Raw genomic sequence first — 25,396 nt, 5'->3', positions numbered from 1 at the left:
TTGATTAAAAAAAATCATAAAATTACTGAAAGGAGGTAAACAAACATTAAATTAGCATTGCAGTTATGGTAATACATGTATGGTTGTGGATTTAGAGGTATGCCAACTAAAGGCAGATTATGGGCTCTTTCTGAAGGTAACGGCACACTCCCTAGTGATGTCACCAGCACCATGAATTTGCGCATGCGTACACACATTCATACGCACGTACACTTGAATACAGAAGAGGATGTCCACTAGGGGCGAAAGAGGCATGTGCGCTATATGAATAGAAAAGGCCGATCTAAACATGCTCTGCATCTGTTAGAGATGGAAATTGAGCTTTATGTACAAGGCTGATCAATGGCCACTGTTGGTGTTTAATACGAGTTTGGTTGGGCCAAATATGTTGCATTTTTATGAAATACAACCTTTACAGGTTGATCCAAAAATGAGGTATGTTAACTGATTGTTATTTTCTCTAAAGCAAGTGCTGTATACTACAATTAATTTATTATAAGGCAAGATCCACATACTAGCCATATCAGTTCAAGCAGGTCCAAGTAGTCTTCCATGAGCAGGGTAAACTTGGATTGGACTGATGTCCATTAAATGTCAAGGAACGGGAGGGAAGGGAAGAAGGTCATCCCACTGCCCTAGATCCCTTCAGTCCATGCTGGTTTCTGTCCGTCTGTCAGTCCTCCTCTACCCATTGTTTGTTGAGAGTCTGCTCCCCCCCACCCCCCAGCTGTGGTCTGTTTCCGTTTCTTGGCAAGCTGCCATATAGTTCTGACCATCTGCTTCTTTCTTTCTTTCTTTCTTTCTTTCTTTCTTTCTTTCTTTCTCATTTCTCTCTCTCTCTGTCTCTCTCTCTCTCTCTCTCTCTCTCTCTCTCTCTCTCTGCTTTTTCCTCCCTTTTTTGGGATCTCCTCTGAGTGTTCCCCCTGCCTGATGGTAGCCTGCACCGTTTCCTCTGCTCCTTTCTGGAAGAGAGATCTATTTAAAGAGGCATGTCAGGAAGGAAGGGCTGAAGCTACTGCTGATGCGCTGAAGACTGTGGCGGATTAAGAGGAAATATATGCATGGAACACCTTGCTGTAGAATGCAAACCAGTCACCCTCATATTCCCACATCCCCCTCTCTCCGCAGCTGAAGACAAGCAAAATATCCTTCCTTCTGATCAGCCTATTACAGCTTGGTCTTCCCCCGTTACCTTATTTACTGAATAAATGCATTAAAAACAGGTCCTTCATGCCACCCACAGTCCACTCTCAACCACCATCATATGCATACTCAAACACATTCTCCCCTCACTATCTCTCGCGCTCTTGGTACAACGTGCCTGAGTTAAGGCTATGAGATAAAGAAGCTAATTAATTTGATTTAACCAGTCTTTCCCTGGCGGTGGAAAAAGCCCCACCCCCACCCCGTTACCCCTCACACACCCCTCCCAATAGATTTTCCACCCATCCTCTCCAGTCTCTCCTCCGAAGGTCTCGCACCTTTCATCTTGCACCTTTCCTTTTTTGACATCTACTTTTAGCTATTGACACTCATTGTCCTATTTAGGCACATTGCACATAATTAATATACCTAAAAATATTTCTCAGATGTGCTTTCTTGGCATAACACTTTCTCGTGTCGTTCTCTGATGCTTGCGAGTTTGGACCTCTTTAGTGTTTAGATGTCTTTGAATATCTTTCCGTATATTTAATGTGACAAAAATATGGACAGAACTTCTATAATTACTTATTATTTAATAAGCAATTATAGAAGTGCTGTCCACATTTTCCATGTAATATATACATTGTTGGACTCAGCACATCATATACTTAGTTTGCGAAACAGATGGTGGCCTGTTCATTTTATGTTGTTATCAGTATAATGTACTTGTTTTCAGACACAGTATAATTTATCAATTTTCGGTGGAACTCATGTTCACACCTGAACAGGCCACATGAACAGTCAGTGAATAAAATGAGACCGATGAGATAAAGCAGGACGTGCAAGTTTTTGAATAACATATTGAAAATAAATTCCAATGAAAGCAAGCATCAAGTAATTTTGTGTGTGTGTGCCCGCGTTTCCTGGTGCATTGTGGGGCCGCACAGACCGTGACAGGCTCACTGCCGTCAGCGACGCTTTGGCTCGTGTTCGCTGACGAACCTCATCCCCATTACGTCACGCGGAAACACCGCTCGCTCGCGGCGTGCTCGTCCTCCGGCGAGCCTCGTACTTGCGCGTTGCAGAACTCCCTTTTGCGGGGAGCAATAAGGGGCCTTGTTTCACCTAGCTCAGAAAATCCTACAACAATGGCCTCCACGGTCGGCACGCCTGTACGTGCGCGCTTGTGGAAGCAGCGCCGTCGGTAGAGCTGTACAGGTCACCAAACTTCGAGCGGATCCGCTGCTGTGGGGTCTGGAGCCCAGGCTGCCCTCTTTACAGCGACGAGGCGCCTTAGCTTTCTTATCATCAACCAAGCACCCAGGAACCAAGACCCATACCATCGTTTTAAAAGCTTATCTACCCATGGCTACCTATATCTCATGTTAGAAAACACGATCAGTTAAATTACAGCGTATGTGCGCGGTCCTGTTCAATCAGGCAGTGTCACGGGGTGAATTTTGCTAGGAAAATTCTTAGAATTTTCTTACGCCGGCTTGCAGACATGGTACACATTCATTTATATCACACTGACGAGCATATAAAACTATATAATTTCAATGCAATTCTCCTTTAAAAATAATCCCGTTTGACTAAGCACCAAGCATGAATCACCCAAAACGTTTATTCATATACAAAATAATGACGTCACTGAAAGTTCCAACTATAACCTAACATCTCACACAAACAGTGACGTAGTTGTCACCCCCCCCCCCCCCCCCCAACCCACCAGGAGTCTGTGTGTGGCTCTCTCCAGATGTCCCAAGCTCTTTGTTGTCGTGGAGATTCAGCCGGGCATGGCTTCTTCGTTAGTGTCCACTGATCCATATGTCACATTAAAGATGGTCTTTGATCAGCTCGGGGTAGGGGGACATTCCACACACACTGATTCCATAGTACACAAAACTAAAAGATGTTCTGCCCTGTGATGGCCAAGTGTGGAAAAATAAAAATAATCAAATTTATTCCAAAAGTGGGGATGAGGTCCTGTTTGCTTCTGGCTAGGTCAACATTGGTGTATACAGTCAACAGATTAAATCTTGACTTTTCATATTATTTCCAGTCCAAGTTAACTGACAGATGAAAATGCAGACATAAAACCTCAGTTTTTTTAGCTTTCTTTCATACAACATAATTCTAAACAACCCCGGGAAAATAAATAATTAATACATTCATTCATTTATGCAACAAACTTGAAGCAAAGCTTCATTATCAAGAGTGTCACTACAAAATATGTCTTGCAAAATCTCACTTGGGGACTTCCCGACCCTGGACCCGGTGCACCCGAGCGCAGCGTTCTCTAAGCTTCCAGAGCTGGTGTGCACCAGGCACACCTCAGCCACGGACACGTTTCCCAGTTGCTTCTCATTTCTGCAGCCATGTGTCTCCAGTTCTGCACTGAAAAGCATAATGACTTTGAGGTGAGTGTGCACGAACGGACTGCTCGCGCCTCCCTCAACCAGCAGTCAGCGGCGGCCTGTGGGCGGCTGGGGCGAGGGCAGTTCGCGCCGACAGGCACGCGCTGAATCACAGCATGCAGACGGCAAACGGCTGGACACTTGTGAACAGCATTAGGCACTGAGGGATAAATTGGGTGAGAACTGAGTGATCAAGCAAAAGTTTCTTAAGGAGCCAGCAGGATCATGAGAATGACACCCGTTTAATACTGAGTTCCCATGGAGACAAGTGGCCTGGCACACAATACAGGAGGGAAGGTGGGAGAGCAAACCGGGGGGGGGGGGGGTAACAAGAGGCAGAGGAGAGATTGTGTAGAGTGGGTGAGTGTAATGAGGAGCTCTTCTGAAAATTAAACTCAAATAAAAATTGCCAGCCAAGTAGGGAGAGACAGCAAAGGGAAAGATAAAGAAGAGACACTCTGACTGCCCAAAGAGAGCTTGTTCCAATTTCAGTTGCTTCATGTTCATACAAGAATCTTTCTTCGTATTATGCTGCATTATGAGTTTGCTAGCCTAAAGAGAGCATTGCAAAACAAACTGCTAGTTACGCTTGGTAGGCCTGATGTGTAATGATCTAATGTGGAATGGTTGATACTTAAGAGCAGATGTGTTCTCGTCTTATATGCCAGCCCAAGGTCTGATGTGGAGGCCCGAACGGTTTCTCTTTCTGTCTTTTATACAGGTTAGTTTATCTGGACTCTTAAAATATTTACTTGGGTGTTTCAGCACCACTCACCATAAACCTCCACCTCTTTATGGAGGGCAGCAAAGGGAGGAGAAAAGGAAAACCCACACCTACCTACTTCACTCTTTGATCTCTTTCCTTGAAAAAGTTCTCCTTCCACCAAAGTATTTTCTTCTCTCCCTCTTCTCTTTCTTTCTCTTACCCTTGTCCCTTTCTCTCTCTCTCTCTTCCTGTTTCTCTTCACTCTTCTCTTTCGTTCTTTATCTCCTTTCTGTCTGTCTCTCGCTGTGCCCGTTTTTTTTTTTTTCTTTTTTTTTTTTTTTTCCTGTTGGCATGGCTCCTGTTTGTTTTCAGCCATTTTGGGGACTGGCAGGACTCGTAACAAACTGCTTAAATGGCGTCCTCTGCCTCGCTCATTCTCTCCCTCTCTTTCACTCTCCCTCCCTCCCTCGCTATCACTGGGCTTTGTGTACATGGAGTACAGAAAGGAGAGTGTGCATGCGTGTTTGTTGGTGAAGAACAATAGTTCCCAATTAAAAAACAAAACAAAAAACAAAACAGGGGTGCGGGTGAGGGGTGGGGATTGGAATTCAAATGAGGACGGGAAGGCAAAAGGGGGCAGCTTGCGGAATAGGGGAAGATGGATATGTGAAAACACCCTAGAATCGTGTGTCCGAACCAAACTGAAAGAGAGAACTGGAGAGCCAGAGCGTGTGCGTGGCGAGCAGGCGCGATAGATATATAGAGAGAGAGAGAGAGAGAGAGAGAGAGGGAGACAGTGAGCGAGAGAGAGAAGGAGAGGGAGGAGGGGAGAACCAGAGTGTGAGAGTTGTTCCTGCTTTCGGTCTGTACATAGTGCTGCCTGTGTGTGTGTGCACGCGTCTCTCCCTGCCTGTGCTCGCTCACTCGCACGCGCGTGCACACACACACGCGGGCACACGCAGACAAGCACACACAGAACGAGGGAGGGAGAGAGAGAGAGAGAGAGAACACATCGCAGCAGAGATGCAGCAGGAGGTTTTCCGAGGTACGTTGTCTTGTTGTGTGCTTGCCTAGCGGAGAAAGGGAGTGGGGGAGAGAGACTCTTTTCTCTTCTGTTTCTAATTCTACTCTTCTTCCTGCCTCATGCGCTTCTTTACCACTATCATAGCGATGTTGTTGTTTTGGTTCTGCGTGGACATGAGAAATGAGTGTTGTCCTGTTTGTGTGTATGTGAGCGCGCTCATATGTGTGTTTGTGTGTGTGTGTGTGTGTGTGTGTGTGTGTGTGTGTGTGTGTGTGTGAGAGAGAGTGTGTGTGTGTGTGGTGCTAAACAAGGCCTGCCTCCCTTATCCTCTCCTCTTCTGGCTCTACCACGCAGTTCTTTTTCAGGGCCGATGACTCGCTCAGTTATAACTGAAATGAAGAGCAGCTACATGTTTGTAAGAGATACATTTTACTGAGTAAGTGTGGCTTTGAGATACTTTGTGTCGGAGCAAATGAGAATTGCTGAAACTGTGCAAGTGTTGTTTTTGGAATGTACCAATTTGATTAAAACAAGGCACGACAAAACTGGCATATGCCGTCGAATACTATTGCTTAATACCAGGTGGCACATATGGCTAGTTTAACCATCACCACCTTCCTGTTGCTTTTTTGTGTAGCTTGTTTATAACGTTCATAAGGACTAACTAGGGCCAGAGGGCTCACCGGAATCATGATGTAGGAGTAAGCAGTTTCCCCTTCACTGTTACAAAATGGTTTAATGGGTGTGGAATTTTTTCCCAACTTGTCTTCCTTCTCACTGATCAAGCATATAATAATATATTTTTTAGCTAGGATTGGTTAGTACACTTTAGCATATATTAGGGTTTGGTATGGTATGTTATGACACTACAAAAGTAAGTCAGCCCTCCATGTTTCTGTTATGGTAATGCTCTACACATGTTATATTGCTTGTCTCAACCCAGGATAACCCTAACTTGTCTTAACCCAGGATAACCCTAATTTGTCTTAACCCAGGATAACCCTAACTAGCAGGCAGAACTGAATATAATCTTGGGGAAACACCTATAGTCAGCTGGTTGGCGTTTATTTTACCCTTCTCACTGCACATTTCATTTGAATGGGTCTCACTCCACTTTGAATGCATAAATTGACTCTATTATGGTGAAAGAATTATGAGAAACACTTGCTGGGTCGAAAGCAAGTGGACCGTGACAATTGTGGCTTTACACATGGGTACATTCTCCGGGGCAGGGCTCACCATGGCCGATTGAGACGACACCGCACGTTATGCAGGGGGAAAGCGCCGCATAAACATTCTGCTTTTGAGCGTCGCAGGGGTGAGGAAGAAGGACAGAGCTGGAAACCACCACAACCTCTTAACCCCTCCATACCTCCCTGTCCCGCCCCCTTTCTGCTCACCCCCTCACAACCACTCCGGTCCTTTTCACCCACCCTGGCACCCCCACCCTCCCTCCCTATGGCTGACTCCACCATGTTTTTTTGGCCGGGGGGTTGTGCAGAGTTCAGGATCTGGTGACGCCCCCCTTTTCCCAGTGCAGCTCGGCCCTGTGGGTGCTTTCGCGGGTCGCTTCGGTGCTTCCTCCTCTCGCCAGCACCAGGCGCTCCGCCTCACCCCACTGCCTATAGGAAATGGAAGAACTTCCAGAAGCCGTGCCGCATAAGCAGATTCCTAATCGGCCTCCTCTCGTATCGCGTCCAGCGCGCTACGCGTAAAGTGAGAGAACTCTTCCTGTTTGAGACATTTTCAGTGAGACAGTGCATGGGACTATGTCACTACAGGGATGGTACAAAACAGCGGTGTTATGAAGGCGCCTTCCTATCCAGCCCTGCTATTCTCTTGGCTGCTAATGAGTTTCATACAAGCTCCCTCGTTTTACACCCGGCCCGCTGTGCGGAGGGGAGAAGCGGCCCAGTGTTTGTTTTGCTTGTTATTTTACGGGCCGCCAGCGGAGCGTGTGCAGGGCCGTATTTTTAGGGTGGTGCAGTCGGCTGCGTGTTTGTCGCTCTAACCGTCTTAGGCGGTCGCATGTTTGAGTAGGGGGTGGGGGTGGGGGCGCTTTGGGCTGCAAAAGCCCCTGTCACGCTTGGCCAGCGCCTTGAGCTAGAGAAGGCTTATTGGGAGGCAGCGTGTGCGTCACGCACAAAGAGGGGAGAGAAGGGTGAGGGTGAGCGAGAGAGAAAGAGAAAGAGAGAGAGAGAGAGAGAGAGAGAGAGAGAGAGAGAGAGAGGGGCAGATGTGTTTCCCCCATCCATAGTACAATTGATGTGAAAATGTTGACATGTGGAACCCTTGAATGCATTGTGCGTTTTAAGCTGCCATATACGTCTATTAAAACAGGTGCAAACGATGACATTTCTTCTATTATATTTCACACAGCATACTTGATGTAACAGACAAGCAGCTCGTAATAAAGAGCATTTATTTCTAACCTATACATGTTCTGTCTTTGCCTCTCAAATCTCTACATTATGTAACATCTATAATTACAGTCCTATTTCTTGGTACTTCCTTTGCACAGTGTCAGTGGCTGCGCTTGTGGTGTGCTGGTGAAGCTACCTGTTAAGTAGCTTGTTTACAGGCAAACCTGTTCATATGCGCCTGCAAGCTTGCAAATGTGCTAGGTATGTGTGTGTGGTTGAGGGACTGTGTGCTCGTCCCTGCTAATGTGCGTATCTGTGTGTGTGCGTGCGTGTGTGTGCGTGTGTCTTGTGTCCATATGTGTGTGTATTTGGCTGTTCCTGTCTCTGGCCTGCCTCTCTTTTCACTGCCGTCTCTCTGTCTCTCTGACTCTCTGTTGCACTCTCTCTCTCTCTCTCTCTCTCTCTCTCTCTCTCTCTCTGCTTGCACGCTCGCTCTCTCGCTCTCGCACTCCCTCTCTGCAATAACAGTGCTGACCTAGTTTCAGTGTGTTCAGGGCTGCCTGTGGAATTTTACAGAGGCCTGCTTGCCTGCCTGCCTGAAATGCAGGCAGAGAATCATGACTGAGGATATTTCTTGTGTCGCATTAATTACAACCGCTTAAACTACGTATAGTGTCATTTTTATAAAGATGAAAAAAAATTAAGAAGCAAACAAAGTTATTTTGATGAGTATGTGCGGATGGTAAAAAAAAAAATCCAGTACTGCAGACAAAACACGTCACAGTGCTCATCTTATGGCACGTTCCATGCTGCCTTCATTATATAATTAGATAAAAAGAAGGATCAAAGGGTTTAATATGACCATCTTTACAAAAATCACACCATGCAACCATAAGTACAACCTTTGCGATATTCGTCGTTCTATAGCACTGGTGCAGTTGAAGCGTTAAGCTGAGAGTCAACTCTGTTCTGGGAGCAGACTGAACTTTAGCAGCATTCTATGAGGTGACGGGAATACTGTGGCACAGTAGGACTGATTGCTGAGATTCTTTCCAGTTTTGTCATGCTGAAACGAGGGCTTGAATGAGAGACTGAAACCATCTCTGTTCACTGAGTCGTCTATGTGTATCTGCCCTTCATTTCATTTCATGTGTGTGGTGTTTCTTTTTTTTATATATTTGGAAGGCATGTTTTAAATCAAAGTATGCATGATTTGTCAGAGGAAGTGCTACAGTTTCGTTATTGAGTTGCAACGCATTTTTCAGCTGAAAAATGAGTTGATTTTTGCTTCTATGTGCTACAACAAGTAGCTGTCTAGCAAATCTAATTGAAATGCCACCATTAATTTAGTTTTGTTTTGTTCTGTTTCGCAGGTTTAGGGGTGGGGTCATGGTGTCCGAAATGGACGGCTGGCACTCCCTCCACACCAGCATTGCACCCTTGGAGCTAATTGAACAGTGCCCGGTTGGCCGCGCTCCAGTCTGTGAAAAGACACAATTCCACATCCATCTAAGAGTCATCACCACCTACAGCATCTGCTTCCACAAGCTGAGGTCTTCTTCACCAGACTCTCCTCCTTTCCCGCATGCCCGGCAATCTTCCGTTTCAGTGGTGGACCCTGTTCTAGTGTTTACCTCGCTCTGTTCATTGCTCCTGACGTTGCTGAGTGGCTTCTATATATCCTGCTTCCGTGATAGTCTGTCTGAGGTGGACTGCAGCCTCAAAGAGCATCCCAGAGGACTCAAGGAAAATAATCAAATGAAACACAGAAATAAACAGATGAGAGGAGATAGGATGGGTGAGGGAACAGATGAAGTGGATAGTGCCAAAACTACGAGAATATCCCTCAGTTTCCCCATCAGTGCTGGACTGCCTGGTTTCTCTGCACAAAAGCAATGTCCCTTAATTCATCCACCTTCCTCTTCTATGACATGTGACAGGGAAGCCTCAGATGGCACTTTGTGGAAGGAGGAAACTCTCAGAGACAAACAGTTGTCCAAAGTATCAAAATCGAACTACCTGCCCTGCTCTTCCTCCTCTACTCTCCCTATTGATCTGACTGCACCTGTCAGCAAATCCACATTGTCTTTTTCTGTGGCTGGTACTGGTCCCCATTTTCCTACATCTGCTTTGCACACAACTGCTAACATGGACTACTCGGAGACATCTGGAGCTGGTCTGCCTAATGACTACCCAGAACACTCAACCACAGAGACAGCACATATCTTATTCAACCTGAGTGCGAGAGCGTACCAAGGTCAGGTGACAAAGGACCCGGAAAGCTCAAAAGGTAAAAAACGGAAGGCCAATAGCTTACATGTGGAACTGAGCCTTCCTCTCCCCAGTATCAACCCACCTTCTTCTTCATCGAACCCCCCTCCCCTTTCTCCCCCCTCTACCTCTCCTTTGACTCTCCCGCCTCCATCTTTCCATGACTCGTACCGGGCGGTGCCAAAGCCAGAGCTGCTGTGCGGGGTGTGCCACCGTCTGTTCAGCACCGCCTCATCTCTCACTGTCCACATGCGCCTCCACCGGGGGGGACGAATGCTCAGCTGCCGCCACTGTGGCAAAGCCTTCATCCATAATAAAAGACTGCTGTCCCACGAGGCCACCTGCCGGCAAGCGCTGCCAGCTTTCCCCGTCCAACCCAAAGAGGAACCCTTGGAGGAAGGGGAGGGGGAGAAAGCAGGCAGGGCTGAAGAGCAGTGCGGACAGGAGACGGGGCCCGGCCGGCCCCTAAAGAAGAGGCGAGGTCTCCATGGGCATCACGCCAGGGCGCTAGTTCACAGCGATGGCCTGAGGGAGGAGGATCACTTTGTGAAGGTTGTTGACGGACATATCATTTACTTCTGCTCTGTGTGCGAGCGCTCCTACATGACCCTGTCCAGCCTCAAGCGACACTCCAATGTGCACTCATGGCGCCGGAAGTACCCCTGCCACTACTGTGACAAGGTTTTTGCTCTTGCAGAATATCGCACAAAACACGAGGTGTGGCACACTGGCGAAAGGCGATACCAGTGTATATTTTGCTGGGAGGCCTTCCCAACCTACTACAACCTCAAAACACATCAAAAGACCTTCCATGGCATTAGCCCGGGGCTTATCTCAAGTGAGAAGACAGCCAATGGGGGCTATAAGCAGAAGGTTAATGCCCTTAAACTCTATCGCTTGCTTCCCATGCGCTCCCAGAAACGGCCCTACAAAACGTACAGCCAGGCTCTGGCTGATGGACTGCTCAAACCTGACTCATCTGTTACCCTGCCTCTGCCTCTCGACTGCAGCCTCCCTACGGCTCTAGACCCCAGTAAACTGGAGTCCTTACTTAAAGACGTTCATCCACAAGACATTAAAGACATTAAACCGGACCCAGACAGATTCATCATCAAGACGGGTACTGACCAGTGCAAGAAGATGTCCCAGACAGAGATGGCCAGTGAGGTCAGTGACAAAGAGAGGTCAGATGTACATCTTTCTGGCAACAGCAGCAGCAAAGTCAAACCACTCAAGGGCTCAGAGGCAGCTGTTTCTTCTGTCATTACATTTGGACATAGCAAACCCTCAGTTATCATGCATGGCACATCACTCCAATCCTCCGTCATTGTTCAGAGAAATAAGATATCCTCTGAGGATGGAAAGAGCCCCTCCGAGAGCAATCAGGCAATTTCTAAGGCTTCCCAAAAGCAAATGAAAAAGCATAGTCAGAAGGAACACTCACATGGCCAGAGTAGGTGGGAGACAGGCAGCTCCAATACAGAAGCCCCCAAAATCCAACAACCTACAGAGAAGCTCCACAAAGGCCGTAAAGCTCATAGCAAGAATGAGTCAAGCAAGGCGGTGCCCATATCTGTGGATTCAGAGGTCAAGGGAAGTGGGCCTCTATGTCAGATCACCGTGCGCATCGGAGAGGAGGCCATTGTCAAAAGAAGTATCTCTGAGACAGACCTCATGAGAGACAAAAGCCCATCTCTGAGCAAAGGCAAAAAGAGCAATCTTCTGCATGACGACCAGAGAGAGCAGCGACACACCCATCACCACCACCGCAAACACCATGGTCATCGCAGTTCCAGCCAGGAAGGAAGGGAGGAGGAGCCCAAGTGGAAAAACCCCAGAGTGGCAGGCAAGGTGAGGAGGTATTTCTTCCGTCAGGAAGTAAGGGAGGACAGGAATGAGCATGACAGAGAAGACAACTTGTGGAGACCCTACTATTCTTACAAACCCAAGCGGAAGGCTTTGCATATGCAGAAGGTCAAGAGCTGGCAACGCAAAATGCATTACAAACGATCCCTGAGGTTAATGAGGAGAGCGGAAAAGCTCATGAACCATGTAAACAAAGAGGTGGATGGTGGAGAGGAGGAAGAAGAAGAAGAAGTAAAAGAAGCAGAGAAAGAGGTTATTCACCAGAAGGAGGTCAAAGACAGCACACAAGCTATTTCTGTATCCTCAATAACTGAACAGGAGAAGGAAGAGAAGGGGGCCCCTGAAAAGCTTGACCCCCCTTTCTCTGTAGCTTTGCCCAAGCTGAATACTCAGTACACAGGTTCCTCTACCATTAAGCAACGGTGGTCTGGAGACCACGCTTCTGAATGTGGGTCTTGTGGCCGCTGGTTCTCCAGTTCTAGGAAACGTGATAAACACGAGCTAACACATCTATTCGAGTTTGTGTGCCTACTGTGCAGAGCTCCATTTCCCTCTCAGACCAAGTTAGAGGAGCATCAGAGAACGAATCATCCAAAAAACAAACCTCTGTCTACCTCCGCTCCATGTAACTCACAGTTATCAAGCAAAGAAAATGCCATGGAACTACCAGAGGGAGGTGATGCACTGAGCAGGAGATTCTTAGAAAAGGGTAGTCCAGCTCGCTTGGGAAGAAGGCCTTTGACCAGATACACCTGCTCACAGTGTGATAAAGTATGCAAAACAGCAGCCGCATTGAACTGCCACCTGAAGAGACACGAGCTAGGTGGCTCTGCAGAAATCGTGCAGCAAATGCCGGTCACACAAAGTTACAGCTCTGTGATACCAGAGACAGGCAAAGATAAAAGCAAAGACATTACAGAAGAGCATGCACGGGCCATCCCTGTTATAAGCTACCCTAAAACAGATTCCCAACACACAGAAATTCAGCTCGGTGAGGGAAATGCGGAGCACCAAAGAGTAGGTGCTGATGAAAGCCCAAAGCTAGCAATTCACAGTCCACAGTTGTGTACCACATCCTCCCCAGTTAGACTCAGCCCCACAGTGGAAAGGTCAAAGGTCATCTCCCCTGGTCTCCCCAGTGTACTGGTCATGAATGGAGCAGAATGCCTGGACTTCCGAACCCCCGAGAAACGGAATCTAGATACACAGGACCAGAGGAGGAGAAGCCGCACACCTACTGACAGACCGAGTCAAGTATGTCAAATGCAAACGGTGCCAAAGGTTAGAACACAGACTGAACGTACAACTATGGCACTGCAGGCAGTCAAGGGTTGTGCTGCTGGTGACGAGGCAGAAAGAGACACACACAGACACAAGGACATTCACAACATGGACCATTTAAATAATTTGCAGGAGGCTCAAGATCTTAGGATCTTTCCAGTACCCAGAGTTGGTAGCAGAAGCCAAGCAGAGGATCTATCAATGCAAACTATACTGGCAAGGGAGAGGGAGCTAGCCCAGCAAGCTGCGTACCAGGCCACCACCAACAAAAAGTGCTCCACAGAAGAGGAAGTGACGCTCATTGTGCCCAAAGAAGAGCCGCTAAGTCCCGTACCCTCTCCCACATGCTCTGTCATTCAAACCACTCAAAAAGGACCCTCTCAAAGGCACCCACAGTCCCCTTGTCATTCTCCAGGCCCATTAAACCTGCAGTTGCGTCCACATTTGGAACAGAACCAATCACACCAAGGCATGCACGGTGCCGAGAAACAAAGACCTGCGCTTCCAACGGGTTCAGGTCGGGGTAGCGAGCCCCCCTCTTCTTGTGCTGTGCTGCACCCCCATGTGCCCCGTTCAGAATCAGAGACAAAGGACAGCACCTCTTCAACAGCAACAGACCCTCGGAGGGAATCCAGCTATCCTGTTCAGGAGTTTGCACTTCCTTTGATTATACCAGGGGGCTACTGCTCTGGTAAGAAACAAGAGGACCAGATCCTGATGTCTTACCCCCCTGGACCCCTATCTTTTGGGGCACTGGGGAAGATGGTACCCCATACTGACTCATCCAAACTGCCCTTTTACCCTGATCCCTATCACCTGCTCTATGGCCCACAGTTACTACCATACCCATACAACCTTGCAGCTCTGCCCATGGCTCTCAATATGATGGCATCAGGGGACAAAGTAGAGCCCTTGCCATTTTTACCCACTCTCTTCAATTATGCTGCAACAGGTGCCCCTTTCGCAGGAACAGTGCCCCACCCTTTAATGGTCAACCCCAGCCTATACAATAGCAGCAGTAGCAGTAGCACAAAGCGAGACAGTGGCAACCCATGAGTGAATATTGAGGCAGAAGCAGTGAAGGAATACTGTACAGCTTAAAAGAGGACCAGGCCTTTGATTGAAGAGAGTTTATTGTTCTGTTTGTTAACTGAACTACTTGCACAGATCTTTCTTCTCTTTTGTAAAGTAGCAAAACTATAGGCATATGTAGGAATCAACCATAGTGAAGTGACGGAGGGGTGTTTTGGAGGTAGGGCCAATGGGTGAAGGGGAAGTGATGATCTAAAGATCCGATATCTTTCTGCCACTGGCAAAACACACCTCTGACACGCCACCCTTCTCCCTCTTTAGAAGAGTTAGAGCTTGGTTTTATGTCCTCTCAGATTTATTGTGATAATAGGTATAACCAATAAATAATAATCGCTAACAGGGTGTGTGTTTCCAGAAAAAAAAAAAAAAAAAAATTATTAGTTAAGTCTGCTTCCCACTAGTGACAGTATACCAATAATGATGTTGTTAATAATATTGATATATTGACACCGCTAATAGTAATAATATGGGGACCGAGCTTTTCATTACAAGCAAAAGGATTTACCTAAAAAGGCTCAACACACTCAACTCAGTGAAGGAAGATGATAGCTTACAGTTTCATGAGTGTGTATGTCTGTGTGTGTTTGTGTGAGCACGTGTGCGTGCGTGCGCGCGTGTGTGTGTGTGTGTGCGTGCACGCACATGTGTGCATGTGTGTATGAAACTTTCGTCATGCATGTAGAAGTTTGGGGTAGCTGCCCTCTTACATTATGTAACTGTAGGTTCTGTTGTGTGTATTTTCAGTACTGGCTTTTATGTGGGTGTCGGCAGATGTGAACACGTGTGCTTGTGTGCGTGGGTGTGTTGAGAGTGATGTATGCATGCACAGTTGTAGCCAGCCACTTTTGTGCTATAGCAGCCTTGGGCTATACCAGTTCCATGGGGATTTTAAGTATAGGAGTATCATTCCTGGACAGGCTGTTACAACCTTTGTAGATCAGCGTGTAGAAAAATTAGATGAGGTTCTTCCTTCGTCAGTCATAACTTAGCAGCTTGATAGCTTAACTACATGTCATACTGGATGGAGCTTGTTAATATGTGATCTTTTACTAACTAGGTTTTTGGTGGCTTGGTAACTTAAAATCAATGGTAACTGAGGGTTGATTCTACATTTCACGATGTTATGTACAAAGATTATGTTTCAGTTTGGTTTGTAGAAGTGGAAGATGGAATAACTGTTTGGAGGATTAAATGAGGAACTGGACACAAAACCTTGTTAAAATGTCTGTGTACTTCTAGTATCTTATTGTTTGTTCCAGTAAAGAATATAAGTCAGCTTACGTTTAGTGGCCTTCTTCTCCCCAGTGCCCCCTGGTGTCCACCAAAGGTACTGTATTCCCTTGATGGAAATCTGGGAGAGAGCATGAGGTGGGTGAGAGTGAGAGAGAGAGAGAGAGAGAGAGAGAGAGAGAGAGAGAGAGAGAGAGAGAGAGAGAGAGAGAGAGAAAGAGAGAGAGAGAGCGAAAGAAGTGAAGCAATGTCCAGTGAGTCTGATATTGCCCGTAGAGCTTCCATTATAAAGTCTGAGAAAAATGATGTTCTAGGAGAAGTGCAACAGCGCAGCTGGCGAATGCTGTTTTCAGGCAGATGTGAGCTTACAAAGCCTGTTACCGAGGGTTACCAAGCCGAGGGTTCCATTGGCTAGCTGACTCTTTCTCTCTCCACGTCTCCTCCGCAGTGCACGAAACAGCAAAAGATGACGTCAGCCACTCCTGACGCCTGCACAGGGTCTGAGCTGTAATGCTTAGGAGCTGGAGTGCCCTGAGCGCTCCTTAGGAATTTCCTGTTTTTGTATCTTTTTAAACAATATTATTTGTTTATTTTACATATTTTCCCTTTTGATAGAGAGACAAGGATTGTGCTTGAAGATGGTTTTTCAAGTACAAATGAATATGAATGTAATTTTAGTCATGAGGTTAAAAAATGAACAGTATGGTAGACGACTTCTGTTTTCTGACTTGAAAAATGACATGTAATAATAAAGCGCTATGAGGTATTCACATATATACAGTAGTCTTAGAAACATGTCTAGGAACTTGGATTCAATATAATCATAACGCATGAGCAACACTTGCTTCTTCAGTATCCTCTGGTATTGTCATAACAATCTTCACTTTCTTTCTCATATGTGGTTCTCTTCAGCTTTCATTTTTCTCTGCTGGTATGCTTGAAATACTATCTGCTGTCAAGCTGTCTTTTTTTCGGCTAAATCTTTTTTGTTCATTCATTTTAAACCTGAAACCAAAAAGTGCAGCCCCCAGCCTGCCTTGTGTCTTTTTCTCAACCACAGCATAAGCTGTGCAATTACAAACTCCTTTGCCCACCCCTCCCATGACAGTCTCCCCAGTTCTCCTTCCCGTTCCCAAACAACTTCTCCTCTCCTTTTGAAGTGAGCGTGTTTGAAACTGTGCAATGATGCCGTAGCACTGTTAATTTCCAGAGGGTAAAATGCGAAGGTGTGTTACTTTATTTGGGTGTAGGGTAGGTACAAGGAGCTTTTCATGTATCTACATGTGCATGTGTGTGTGTGTGTGTGTGTGTGTGTGTGTGTGAGAGAGAGAGAGAGAGAGAGAGAGAGAGAGAGTGTGTATGTGTGTATGCACTTGCAAGGAAACAAAAAACCAAAACATATATCCCTTGAGGCTTGCCACCAAACCAGTGTTCGTTTTGGACCCCAACCAACCTTTGTTTTTATTGTACCACTGCACACTTTCCTTAAACAAATTAGGCTACCTGTCTGTACCTGTGGCTGACTAAGGAAGTGGAGGTTGAACACGTCTAAGTGAAGCTTTTAAAAGTCCACCAAAGTTATCAAAATTTCTTAAAAAAAAAAAAGAAGAAGAAGGAAAGAAATCATTCACTGGATTTTGAGATCCAAAATCTGTCATATGTTGATTTCCAGAAATATATCATAGATGGTCTCAAAAAACAAATCAGTAAGAATCATGAAACTCCCAACTATCGGACAACATCTAAATCCCTTTATAGTTGTACATAGAAATAGGAATCACAATTCAATTAGCAGGCATTACTGTAGACACAAGTCTGAAATAAGCTAATAAGATTACACACATAAGCTCATGCACCTTACCAAATTTGTGATTACCAAACCAAATTCGTAACTCCATACCAATTTATTCCTATCTCTGAGATAACACAGTGTCAGTGTTAACACGAACCTTCCTGCAGGCAGCAATCATTTAGATCATTAATTCAAAACTTTTCAAGAACACAGGTTTTGGTTCTTCAAAACCTGCTCCAAGGTTTGGGAGACATTCCAAAATATGGTCACTGCATTACATCAGGTTACGGGGTCGTCCAGAGAACATTTGTAAAGTAGGTAAAAAGTTAAATGGAAAGAAGGCCGAAAAGTGATAGGATGCACCCACATTGTTTAGACTGAGCTGTTCCTAAATGTCAAACAACACCCGCAGTCCACCCAGAAACAACCAACAGCGAGAGAGATCAATTTGGCTCAAATTTAGTAGCTACACGTATTCTGCTGTTGGTCATAGTTGTAGGCATGTGACTGATTTGTCTGGTATTGTGAAAATGTAAAGTTACAGTTGTGCCATTGTTTTAGAGGTTCACATATTTGACCACATTTCCTGAAATGTTTGAGAAGTTTAGTTGTTTCTTGTTGACTTTGTGACCATTTAATACAAAGACCTGTCAACACATTGCCAAATCAAGCCTGCAATCTATATTTTATCCACTTCTCTTTATTTCTTTGCTCTAGTTCTCCTGTCTCCCTCTGTCCATGCTACAACCATACAAATAAAGTATTAACCTGATGACCTACAAAGAGTTTGGAAACAGTTCCTTCACTGTATTGAATTGTCAGTGAGCCAGCATAGGGATAGTGATTGGTAATTAACTAGACTGTAGGAACAAATATTTTATAAATTGTTGATCATGTGCTGTAATTGCTAAAGAATCACAAATGTTTTGCACATTTACAGGGATTTTAGAGTTTTTAAAACAAGCTGCCCAATTTAAAATTGGCTGTATGATTTAAAATAGGTTGTGTGTTTTAAAAAAGGGGGAGTGATTTAAAAACAGATTTGTTCTGTTATTGTCGAATCAGTTTTGCTTAATGTAAAACAGTAAGCACAGCATAAAAAGGTTTTTTTTAGATATATATATATATATATATATATATATATATATATATATATATATATATATATATATATATATATATATATATATAATGTGCTACAGTATACATGAACAAATGATTTACGACAAACCCTTGTGGGCATGTGGCAGGAAAGCACAGAGCTGGGCTACAAAGCTGATAAAGCTCATCAGATACAGTAGAGTGTAAATCAACGTTTACTGTAAGATTTTAGTCTGACAAAGATTCCAATAAATACAATGTCTAGGCTCAGGACACATTGAGATCGCTCAAGTAATGCTCAAGAAAAGTGGCTGTCCAAAGCAGCAATCCATACTAACTGTTTAGTTTTTCCTGTCTAAATCAACAAATGTTATGAAGATAAAAGCTGCATGAACCACTGAGCTGGTGACCCTAGGTACAGTATGCACATACAGCCCATGTCTTGTATGCAGACAAGGCCTCACTGGAACAAATAAGCAAGCAACAGTCATGTCTCAAAGGTCATCTACCTAGCAAACACAGACTAATGGGACAGCCCACTGTGGCAGCGGTACAGCTAGACACCTTCACTGACCTAGACGGAGCTGCATCTGCATTCGTAAGCAACTCTGTTTCAACAACCTGTCCTCACTATTTTTTAAAGAGGATTTTCTTTATCAATAACCAAAAAATACTATGCTACCATATTAATTACAAAACGCTGTGCTGTAGACACACGTCAGTGCCATCTCCTGCAAATCTCTCAATCACCCAGCCAGTTCCACTAAAACAAACATCTCTTCTGATCAATATGTGTACAGTGATGCCAGCATATTTGGTCTCTGGGCTTTGGCGCTCGGTATGTAGTGCAGCAGAGGTTACTCGGCCCATAGGCAGTGGTGAAGCGAGCCCGAACCGTCTGGCTTACGACCTGCTGCTGGTACTTTCTGGTTCAGAAGTATAGCGCTCCCTTCTTCATTAGCTCAGCACACTCTGGACCAGCTGAAGAATGCAGCATACAAGAAAAGTGGCTCTTCTGCTTACACTGTGCCTGTACTTCAGCTGGTTGAGGCTCACAGCAACAGCTGAGGTAAGTATGAATGTGAATTATCCCAGAGTACTATTTGACAATGACCTATGTGCTATAAAAAAGTGCTATTTGTATGAAATTTGTATGAATCATATGTAGATTTAACATTACTGTTTTTTTCCCTGATCACAGTTAAAATGAATTAAAGCCAATACAACTAATAATTTATCTTCTGTAATATACTATAAATAGCATCTTTTACCAATAATTTGTTAATCTAATGCAAATAACTTTTTTCTCTGCAAAAAAAAGCAATTAGTGCTGTATATTTACACAGAACAATAAGAATAATGAGTAATGACAATAATGCATCAAACAGACATTTGGGAATTATTCTACTTTTCAGTTTTGGGCTGTTTTTGTCAAACAGAATTAGGCTCGACATTTTAGCCAATATCTCTTTGTGAATGTCACTTCACTGGAGGAAATGATTGCTTGTTGAGGACTTTAATTCTTTAAAACTAGTGCTTTTAAAGCCATTTCACCCTAAATACATTAGAAGAGTGAGGGGTATAACCTCAAAGAATATGCACAAAGCCAGACAGTTGCTTATGACCACAGCCCTGGCTAGGCATTGCAAAAGTGCTTATGTAACAAGGTAGACAGACTGACCTCGGTTATTGCCATAGTGTAAAGACTGTTTTAAAGACTAAAATGCTTGTGTGAACCCTGAGTTGAGTCCCTCTGTCTCTGTCCCTGGAAATCAACACTGTGAACATACTATATAATTGTCTTTGATACTCAGATATCTGGGGGGGAGGTCATCAACCTTGGCCAAAGACAACAGTCCTGGGCACCATTAATGCAGACATATGCCAATCTCTCTGATGTGGCAAGGTCAGTGTACAGTAATTATACCAGAAAGTTACATATTCCTGTTTTTGGCCAGCTTTGGCCCAACGCTCTTGCATACACTGTATCATTAATTCTGTTATCAATAATGAGAAAATTTCAGTGCAGCCTAACAGTGGTGGGACATTTTTACCTACTATGGTGTTTCTTGCCCTGCAGTATTAGGTCTTTCTTTGAATTCCGCACCTTTGATCCAGAGGGAACCATATTTTATGGAGACACCAAGGAGGGTGGGGACTGGTTTGTGCTTTTACTACGGGACGGGGTACCTGAAATGCAGATAGGGAAAGCAGACATCCTGGTCAGTGTGCAGGGAGGACCCAAACTGAATGATGGAGCCTGGCACAAAGTAAGTGGCACAGCACCACGTAATCCAGAGCATGTTTCAGCAATTCAGCAAGCCATTCTATAATTAATCATTTTAATCATTTAAGTAATTCCATACCTATTTACCGTTATGTACCAGGCCCTATGGAATTACTGGCAACCACGATAAAGATGATTGGAAAGGACCACGAAAAACAATATAGCTTTTTACTGAACTGGTACTGAATTTTGATACTCAAACTGTCACAAGTACTGGCACCCCTAGAAATGTTTGTGAATAAAGTATAATAGAAGTATCTGTACATTTATATCTCACTTTGTTATTTCTAATAGGTCACTATTGTTTTACTTTATTTAATTAATTAACTTATTTTGTTGGAGGTAGTAGGGTTATATGAAGAAATACACAATGTTTACTACTCATCTGACAACATAGAGAAGCTCTCAGGAAACAAATGAAACAAGACCAAAGGCTGTTGGAATCCATAAATGTATACATCACTATAACAATATAACCCAAAATCCTCCCTATCATGATATAAAACATCAGATCTTCTAAAGCCATAAATACGAGCGTCAGAGGTTTACAGAAGGTTGTGGGAACTTTGAATAGGACTAACATTCAAACAATTCATATAAAAAGAATGGCCACAATGAAAGCAAACGTCCACACAGTGATGTATGTGGATGTGTAATTTTAAAGGGATGGTTTCCTTCAAAAGCCCTGGGAATCCTTGTATAAATGGAATATGACAAGATCCAGAAAAGGATTTTCCTCCAGATCAACACAAACATTTTGCATATCACAGAATGAGGCTTTTACAGTTTCCCTACAGATTATTTTATTTCCAGCCCAGGTGAAACTCTGTGAGGTGAGATGAAGGGGAAAGTTGACAAGCAAAGACCAAGGATTCCTGCCATGTGTTATCTCACCTCAACAAACATTTCAGGAGATCTGTTAAAGAACTTGGCAAAAAAACAGTGTACAAAATTCAGAGGTGCCAATAACTGACATATTTTTGTGTTGAGTGATGAAATCATGACAAAATATATCATTCTCTTTTAACAGAACACACGGAATAAACAATGACTGCTATGTACAGATTTGTAATTAATAATGACTGAGGATGGCAATAATTCCAGGGGACACTATATATGCTACCAACCACAGCCCCATTTCTGGAGTGTGTTCTTTGATCAGTTAAGAGTATGTGCGACTAATGTGTGTGTTAATTAGAACAGAGTCTCCTCCCCATTACAAAATACATCAAGGCCACAATTTGGGAGATTGTATTTACATCATTTAGCAGATGATTTTATCCAAAGTGACTTACAATTATGACTGAGTACAACTTGAGCAATTGAGGTTTAAAAGCCTTGCTCAGGGACACAGTACCAACTTGGCAGTGGTGGGGCTTAAACCACTGTGGCAACCTTCAGTGGTGGCAACCTTCTGATTACAAGTCAACTACTTTAACCACTGAGCTACCACTACCCAGAGTAGCAAGCTTAGAAGCCTCAGTGGTGGTAGCCTAGTGCATAGGCATTTGGGCTAGCAATTGGAAGGTTGTGGGTGTGAATCCTGGCTCTGCCATGCAGCTGCTGTTGGGCCCTTATGCAAGGCCCTTAACCCTCTTGGCTCCAGGAGCGCTGTATAACATCTGATCCTGCAATCTGACTTCAGCTCATGAGGAAGCTAGCATATGTGAAGACAAGCATTTCATTGTACTGTACACATGTATATGTGACCAAGTAAAGGCATTCCATCTGTCTTAGATCTTCTTCTTCCACGTTATGAAAAAAACCCCCAACTCACCTTCAATGTAACATTCTTTACAGCTTTCTAAGGCATCTTTCTTTCCTCTTTGCACTATTATTGGCCAGCTGGAACTGCGCAGTGAGGGAAAGTATGTGATCCTGGAAGTAAACGGTAAACTGGAGCTGGTGGTTGGTCTCAGCTCGGAACAGACAGAGGACACGCTGACAGGAAAAATACGGCTTGCTCTTGGAGGGATGCTGGTGGGGCATAAGAAACTCCTGCACCCGGTTAGTCAAGGATCTGACCTTTTCTTTCTCTTCTTCACTATTCCATCGTGTGGCTTTACTAATCGGTGCTTGTGAAAGAGATGAAGACACACACCTCTGTAAAATCTGAAATCTTAATCTGGCTTAATCTCCTTTTTGCGCTTGCAGTTTAAGCCAGAGCTGGATGCATGTATAAGAGAAGGGCAGTGGCTAAACCTCAGCATGCCCTGGATCACAAACCCAGGCTGGGAGCTCCAGCCTTGCTTCCCTGAGATCAAGAAAGGGAGCTATTTTCCTGGGAATGGATTAGCTATGTTCAACACAACCGGTGTTTATCCATTTTGTTCATGTTTATCCATTTTATTCTCATTTCTTCAGAAATGTTCGTTCTTGCCTGCTCAAGAATCACCTTCACCCTCCTTCAGTTAAACTAGGAAGATGACAGACTCACGAGTTTGTTGTGTGAACTTTAGTCAAACAACCCAAAACCCCAGAGCTCCTATTTGGGAGGCACAGCAACGGGAAGTGGAAACAGCTGAAGCAGGCCAGAGAGTAGTGCATGTCCAGAAGTAGTAGTTTTATTTTTTTTATGTAAAAATAATAATAATAATAATAATGCACCTGTTGCCTCTCTTTACATTTTCAAATGTAATCACAGTAGGTCACAGTGTAAGGAAGGCCACTGATAGGGTGTGTCCAACTGGGTGTGCTGACTAGGATGCCCTCACTAAGCATAGTTGGGGAATGAATGTCATTCCCTAAACAACTCAGAAAAAAAACAACTGTTCTATAAAACATTCATCACTATATTAATACAGATCTTCCTGGGGTGGAAACGGAGGAGAAAGGAATCACTATTGAGGTCTATGGATCTTGGCATGGGACATTAATAAGCCTTCAAAGCGCAGGTTTTGAGTATGTTCTATCAGAGGCTGAAGAATTCAAGAAAGACAAGGTATGAAGGCATTAAATGATAACCACAGGACTATAACCAAAGCTTGCATGGTGTAAATTAGAAAGATGACATTCCCAATGCCAATATTACCTACTTGAAGAGAACCTAATCAGTAATTTCAGTGATAAAAACAGCTTTGTGTTTGACATTCATTGTTAGGAAATGTAATCGTTTATCATCATTTTAATACCTCCTCAAAACACTTCGATACAAATTAGACTAGAAGGAGATCAAATTAATGCAAAATGAATCATAGTGAATCCTAATGTGATTCATATTAAGTAACAATAACTAGAGAAATGCTCTTTTGGTTGCCTTCTGAGGCTCTTAACTCAGTGTTGCTCCATCCTGGCCTCAGGACCCACAAGACAAACCATTTCTTAATCAGCAATACCTCAACCAGCTCCAAGCACCCCCAAACCTAGATATTAAGAACACTGAATACCCAGTACAGGCATACTGGGAGCTGGGTTAGAAAATAAAAGTGCACCATCTGGTGGGCCCTGAGGACCTTTTTGAAAATCACTGATATAGCTGATATAGCTTCTAAGCAAACATGTCTGTTTATAGGAATACACTCCTCTTTCTTTTGAGCAAGTTTAATATGATTAATCTAACAAACATATATGCATTGTGTATTTAGAATTGGTGGAGACTTTATCAGGTTCATCTGTCATTTGGACCTTGTTTACACCTACATATAGAATAGTTCAGTCATTTAGAAACAAGCATTGGATGTCACAGAGGAGAAATGATATTCTACCTGCCACATTGGTTATTTGCTTATGGTTATTTTATAAAGTCTGGCAAGCTTGCATGTCTAAACTAACTAGTATTTTATCATAGTAACAATTATAGGTTAGTGCACATTGCTATTTAAGGACATTTTTACCCATACATCTACAACTGAGAGGGAAGAAGGAGCTGACTCTGGAAACCTTCCTCACACTCTTGGATCAACCCAGCTGAGTTTGACCATATTGAAACATTCCCTGATGCTTAATGGTGAAACACAACAAAAGGCAGACAGCTTTGACTTCCTCTCTATGTGGAGAGAGGGGATGCTCTTAACATTCGGTGGCCTGCCAGGTAACTTTGCGAGATTCAAACATGTTACACCCTAGGCCACTTAATTTAAAAATAATTATTACTGTACTTAGTTGAGGACATGGCTCAGTTATAAAATATTTCACAGGTAAGACCGAGGACGCAAAGAGTTTGTATCACCTCCATGGCTGTTTGGAGAGGATCGTCATTCAGGGACAAGACATCGATCTTGACTGGGCCTCCTTCAAGGACACATCTGTTTCATCCCATAGCTGTCCTGCAAAAGCAATGAATGAAACATTTAGTTAACCGATAACTACCTACCAATAAGCAGTTGTGTTACATTTTCACTTGTTATCTCTTCAGACTCATAAAGGAATCCTTGAAAATAAATCCCTGAAAATATGCCATTTACTGCTCTGACATTACTTTATTGGAATTGAATGTCACACCCAAGTTTCCCCTCACACGATGAATGTTCAGTGATTTCTTTGTTCTGTATTCAGCTGTAATTAGAAAGTATGCAGCTCTTGTAGTGGTGAGTTACATTAGGAGACAATCTTAAACTATTTAGCAGATGTAGAGTGCTCAGCAGACATAAAAATTAAACGTTTTCAATGAGTTAGCGAAGACGTTTTAAAATCCAGTCTGTATGAGTGTAACTCATTAAAATAACAAATAAAAATGACAATAAAAACAAAACAAACAACAGGGCATTGCACGACAATAAACTCTTAAGCAGCTGTTCCTGGACTAGGCTTACTGTACTTTCCTACCCTCTCAAAAAACTTGGAAGATATTTCTCTTCAGTGAGCTTCGATGGATGTGAAGGAGC

The 25,396-nt window shown here is 43.9% G+C and overlaps 2 protein-coding genes and 1 long non-coding RNA gene across 4 annotated transcripts; 2 read left to right on the top strand and 1 right to left on the bottom strand.

Annotated features, from left to right (window-relative positions):
• Positions 1 to 2,749: 2,749 nt before the first annotated feature.
• Positions 2,750 to 4,528, bottom strand: LOC113584187. The gene is made up of 3 exons (XR_003411392.2): positions 4,399 to 4,528; positions 3,395 to 3,540; positions 2,750 to 3,065 (listed from the first exon to the last, which is right to left on the bottom strand). It is a non-coding gene; the product is annotated as an uncharacterized LOC113584187 (long non-coding RNA).
• Positions 4,529 to 5,204: 676 nt separating this feature from the next.
• zbtb4 (zinc finger and BTB domain containing 4) lies at positions 5,205 to 17,968 on the top strand. 2 transcript variants are annotated; one of them, XM_027020908.2, is made up of 2 exons: positions 5,205 to 5,311; positions 9,027 to 17,968. In XM_027020908.2, exon 2 carries the CDS (start codon positions 9,043 to 9,045, stop codon positions 14,125 to 14,127), a length of 5,085 nt encoding a protein of 1,694 aa, XP_026876709.2. In that variant the 5' UTR covers positions 5,205 to 5,311; positions 9,027 to 9,042; the 3' UTR covers positions 14,128 to 17,968. The 2 variants fall into 2 exon arrangements, with proteins under 2 accessions (XP_026876709.2, XP_026876710.2); XM_027020909.2 differs by lacking the exon at positions 5,205 to 5,311 and adding an exon at positions 5,597 to 5,726.
• A 1,179-nt stretch (positions 17,969 to 19,147) lies between these two features.
• shbg (sex hormone-binding globulin) lies at positions 19,148 to 24,946 on the top strand. Its single transcript, XM_027020912.2, has 8 exons — positions 19,148 to 19,355; positions 20,101 to 20,192; positions 20,367 to 20,556; positions 22,419 to 22,580; positions 22,728 to 22,887; positions 23,378 to 23,514; positions 24,396 to 24,603; positions 24,710 to 24,946. Exons 1-8 carry the CDS (start codon positions 19,275 to 19,277, stop codon positions 24,868 to 24,870), a joined length of 1,191 nt encoding a protein of 396 aa, XP_026876713.2. The 5' UTR covers positions 19,148 to 19,274; the 3' UTR covers positions 24,871 to 24,946.
• The last annotated feature ends 450 nt before the right edge of the window (positions 24,947 to 25,396 follow it).

The sequence above is a fragment of the Electrophorus electricus genome, chromosome 14, assembly GCF_013358815.1.
Source record: "Electrophorus electricus isolate fEleEle1 chromosome 14, fEleEle1.pri, whole genome shotgun sequence".
Lineage (NCBI taxonomy): Eukaryota > Metazoa > Chordata > Actinopteri > Gymnotiformes > Gymnotidae > Electrophorus > Electrophorus electricus.
The sequence above is the reverse complement of the archived record's forward strand: the minus strand, read 5'-3'. Positions and strand labels throughout refer to the sequence as shown.

Bases quoted from the DNA above. Each gene is read 5' to 3' on its own strand.
- zbtb4 (XM_027020908.2), top strand. From the start codon at position 9,043: ATGGTGTCCGAAATGGACGGCTGGCACTCCCTCCACACCAGCATTGCA.
- shbg (XM_027020912.2), top strand. From the start codon at position 19,275: ATGCAGCATACAAGAAAAGTGGCTCTTCTGCTTACACTGTGCCTGTAC. The intron at 22,581-22,727 runs GTTAGTCAAGGA...TTGCGCTTGCAG, and splicing joins ATAAGAAACTCCTGCACCCG to TTTAAGCCAGAGCTGGATGC. The intron at 24,604-24,709 runs GTAACTTTGCGA...AATATTTCACAG, and splicing joins AACATTCGGTGGCCTGCCAG to GTAAGACCGAGGACGCAAAG.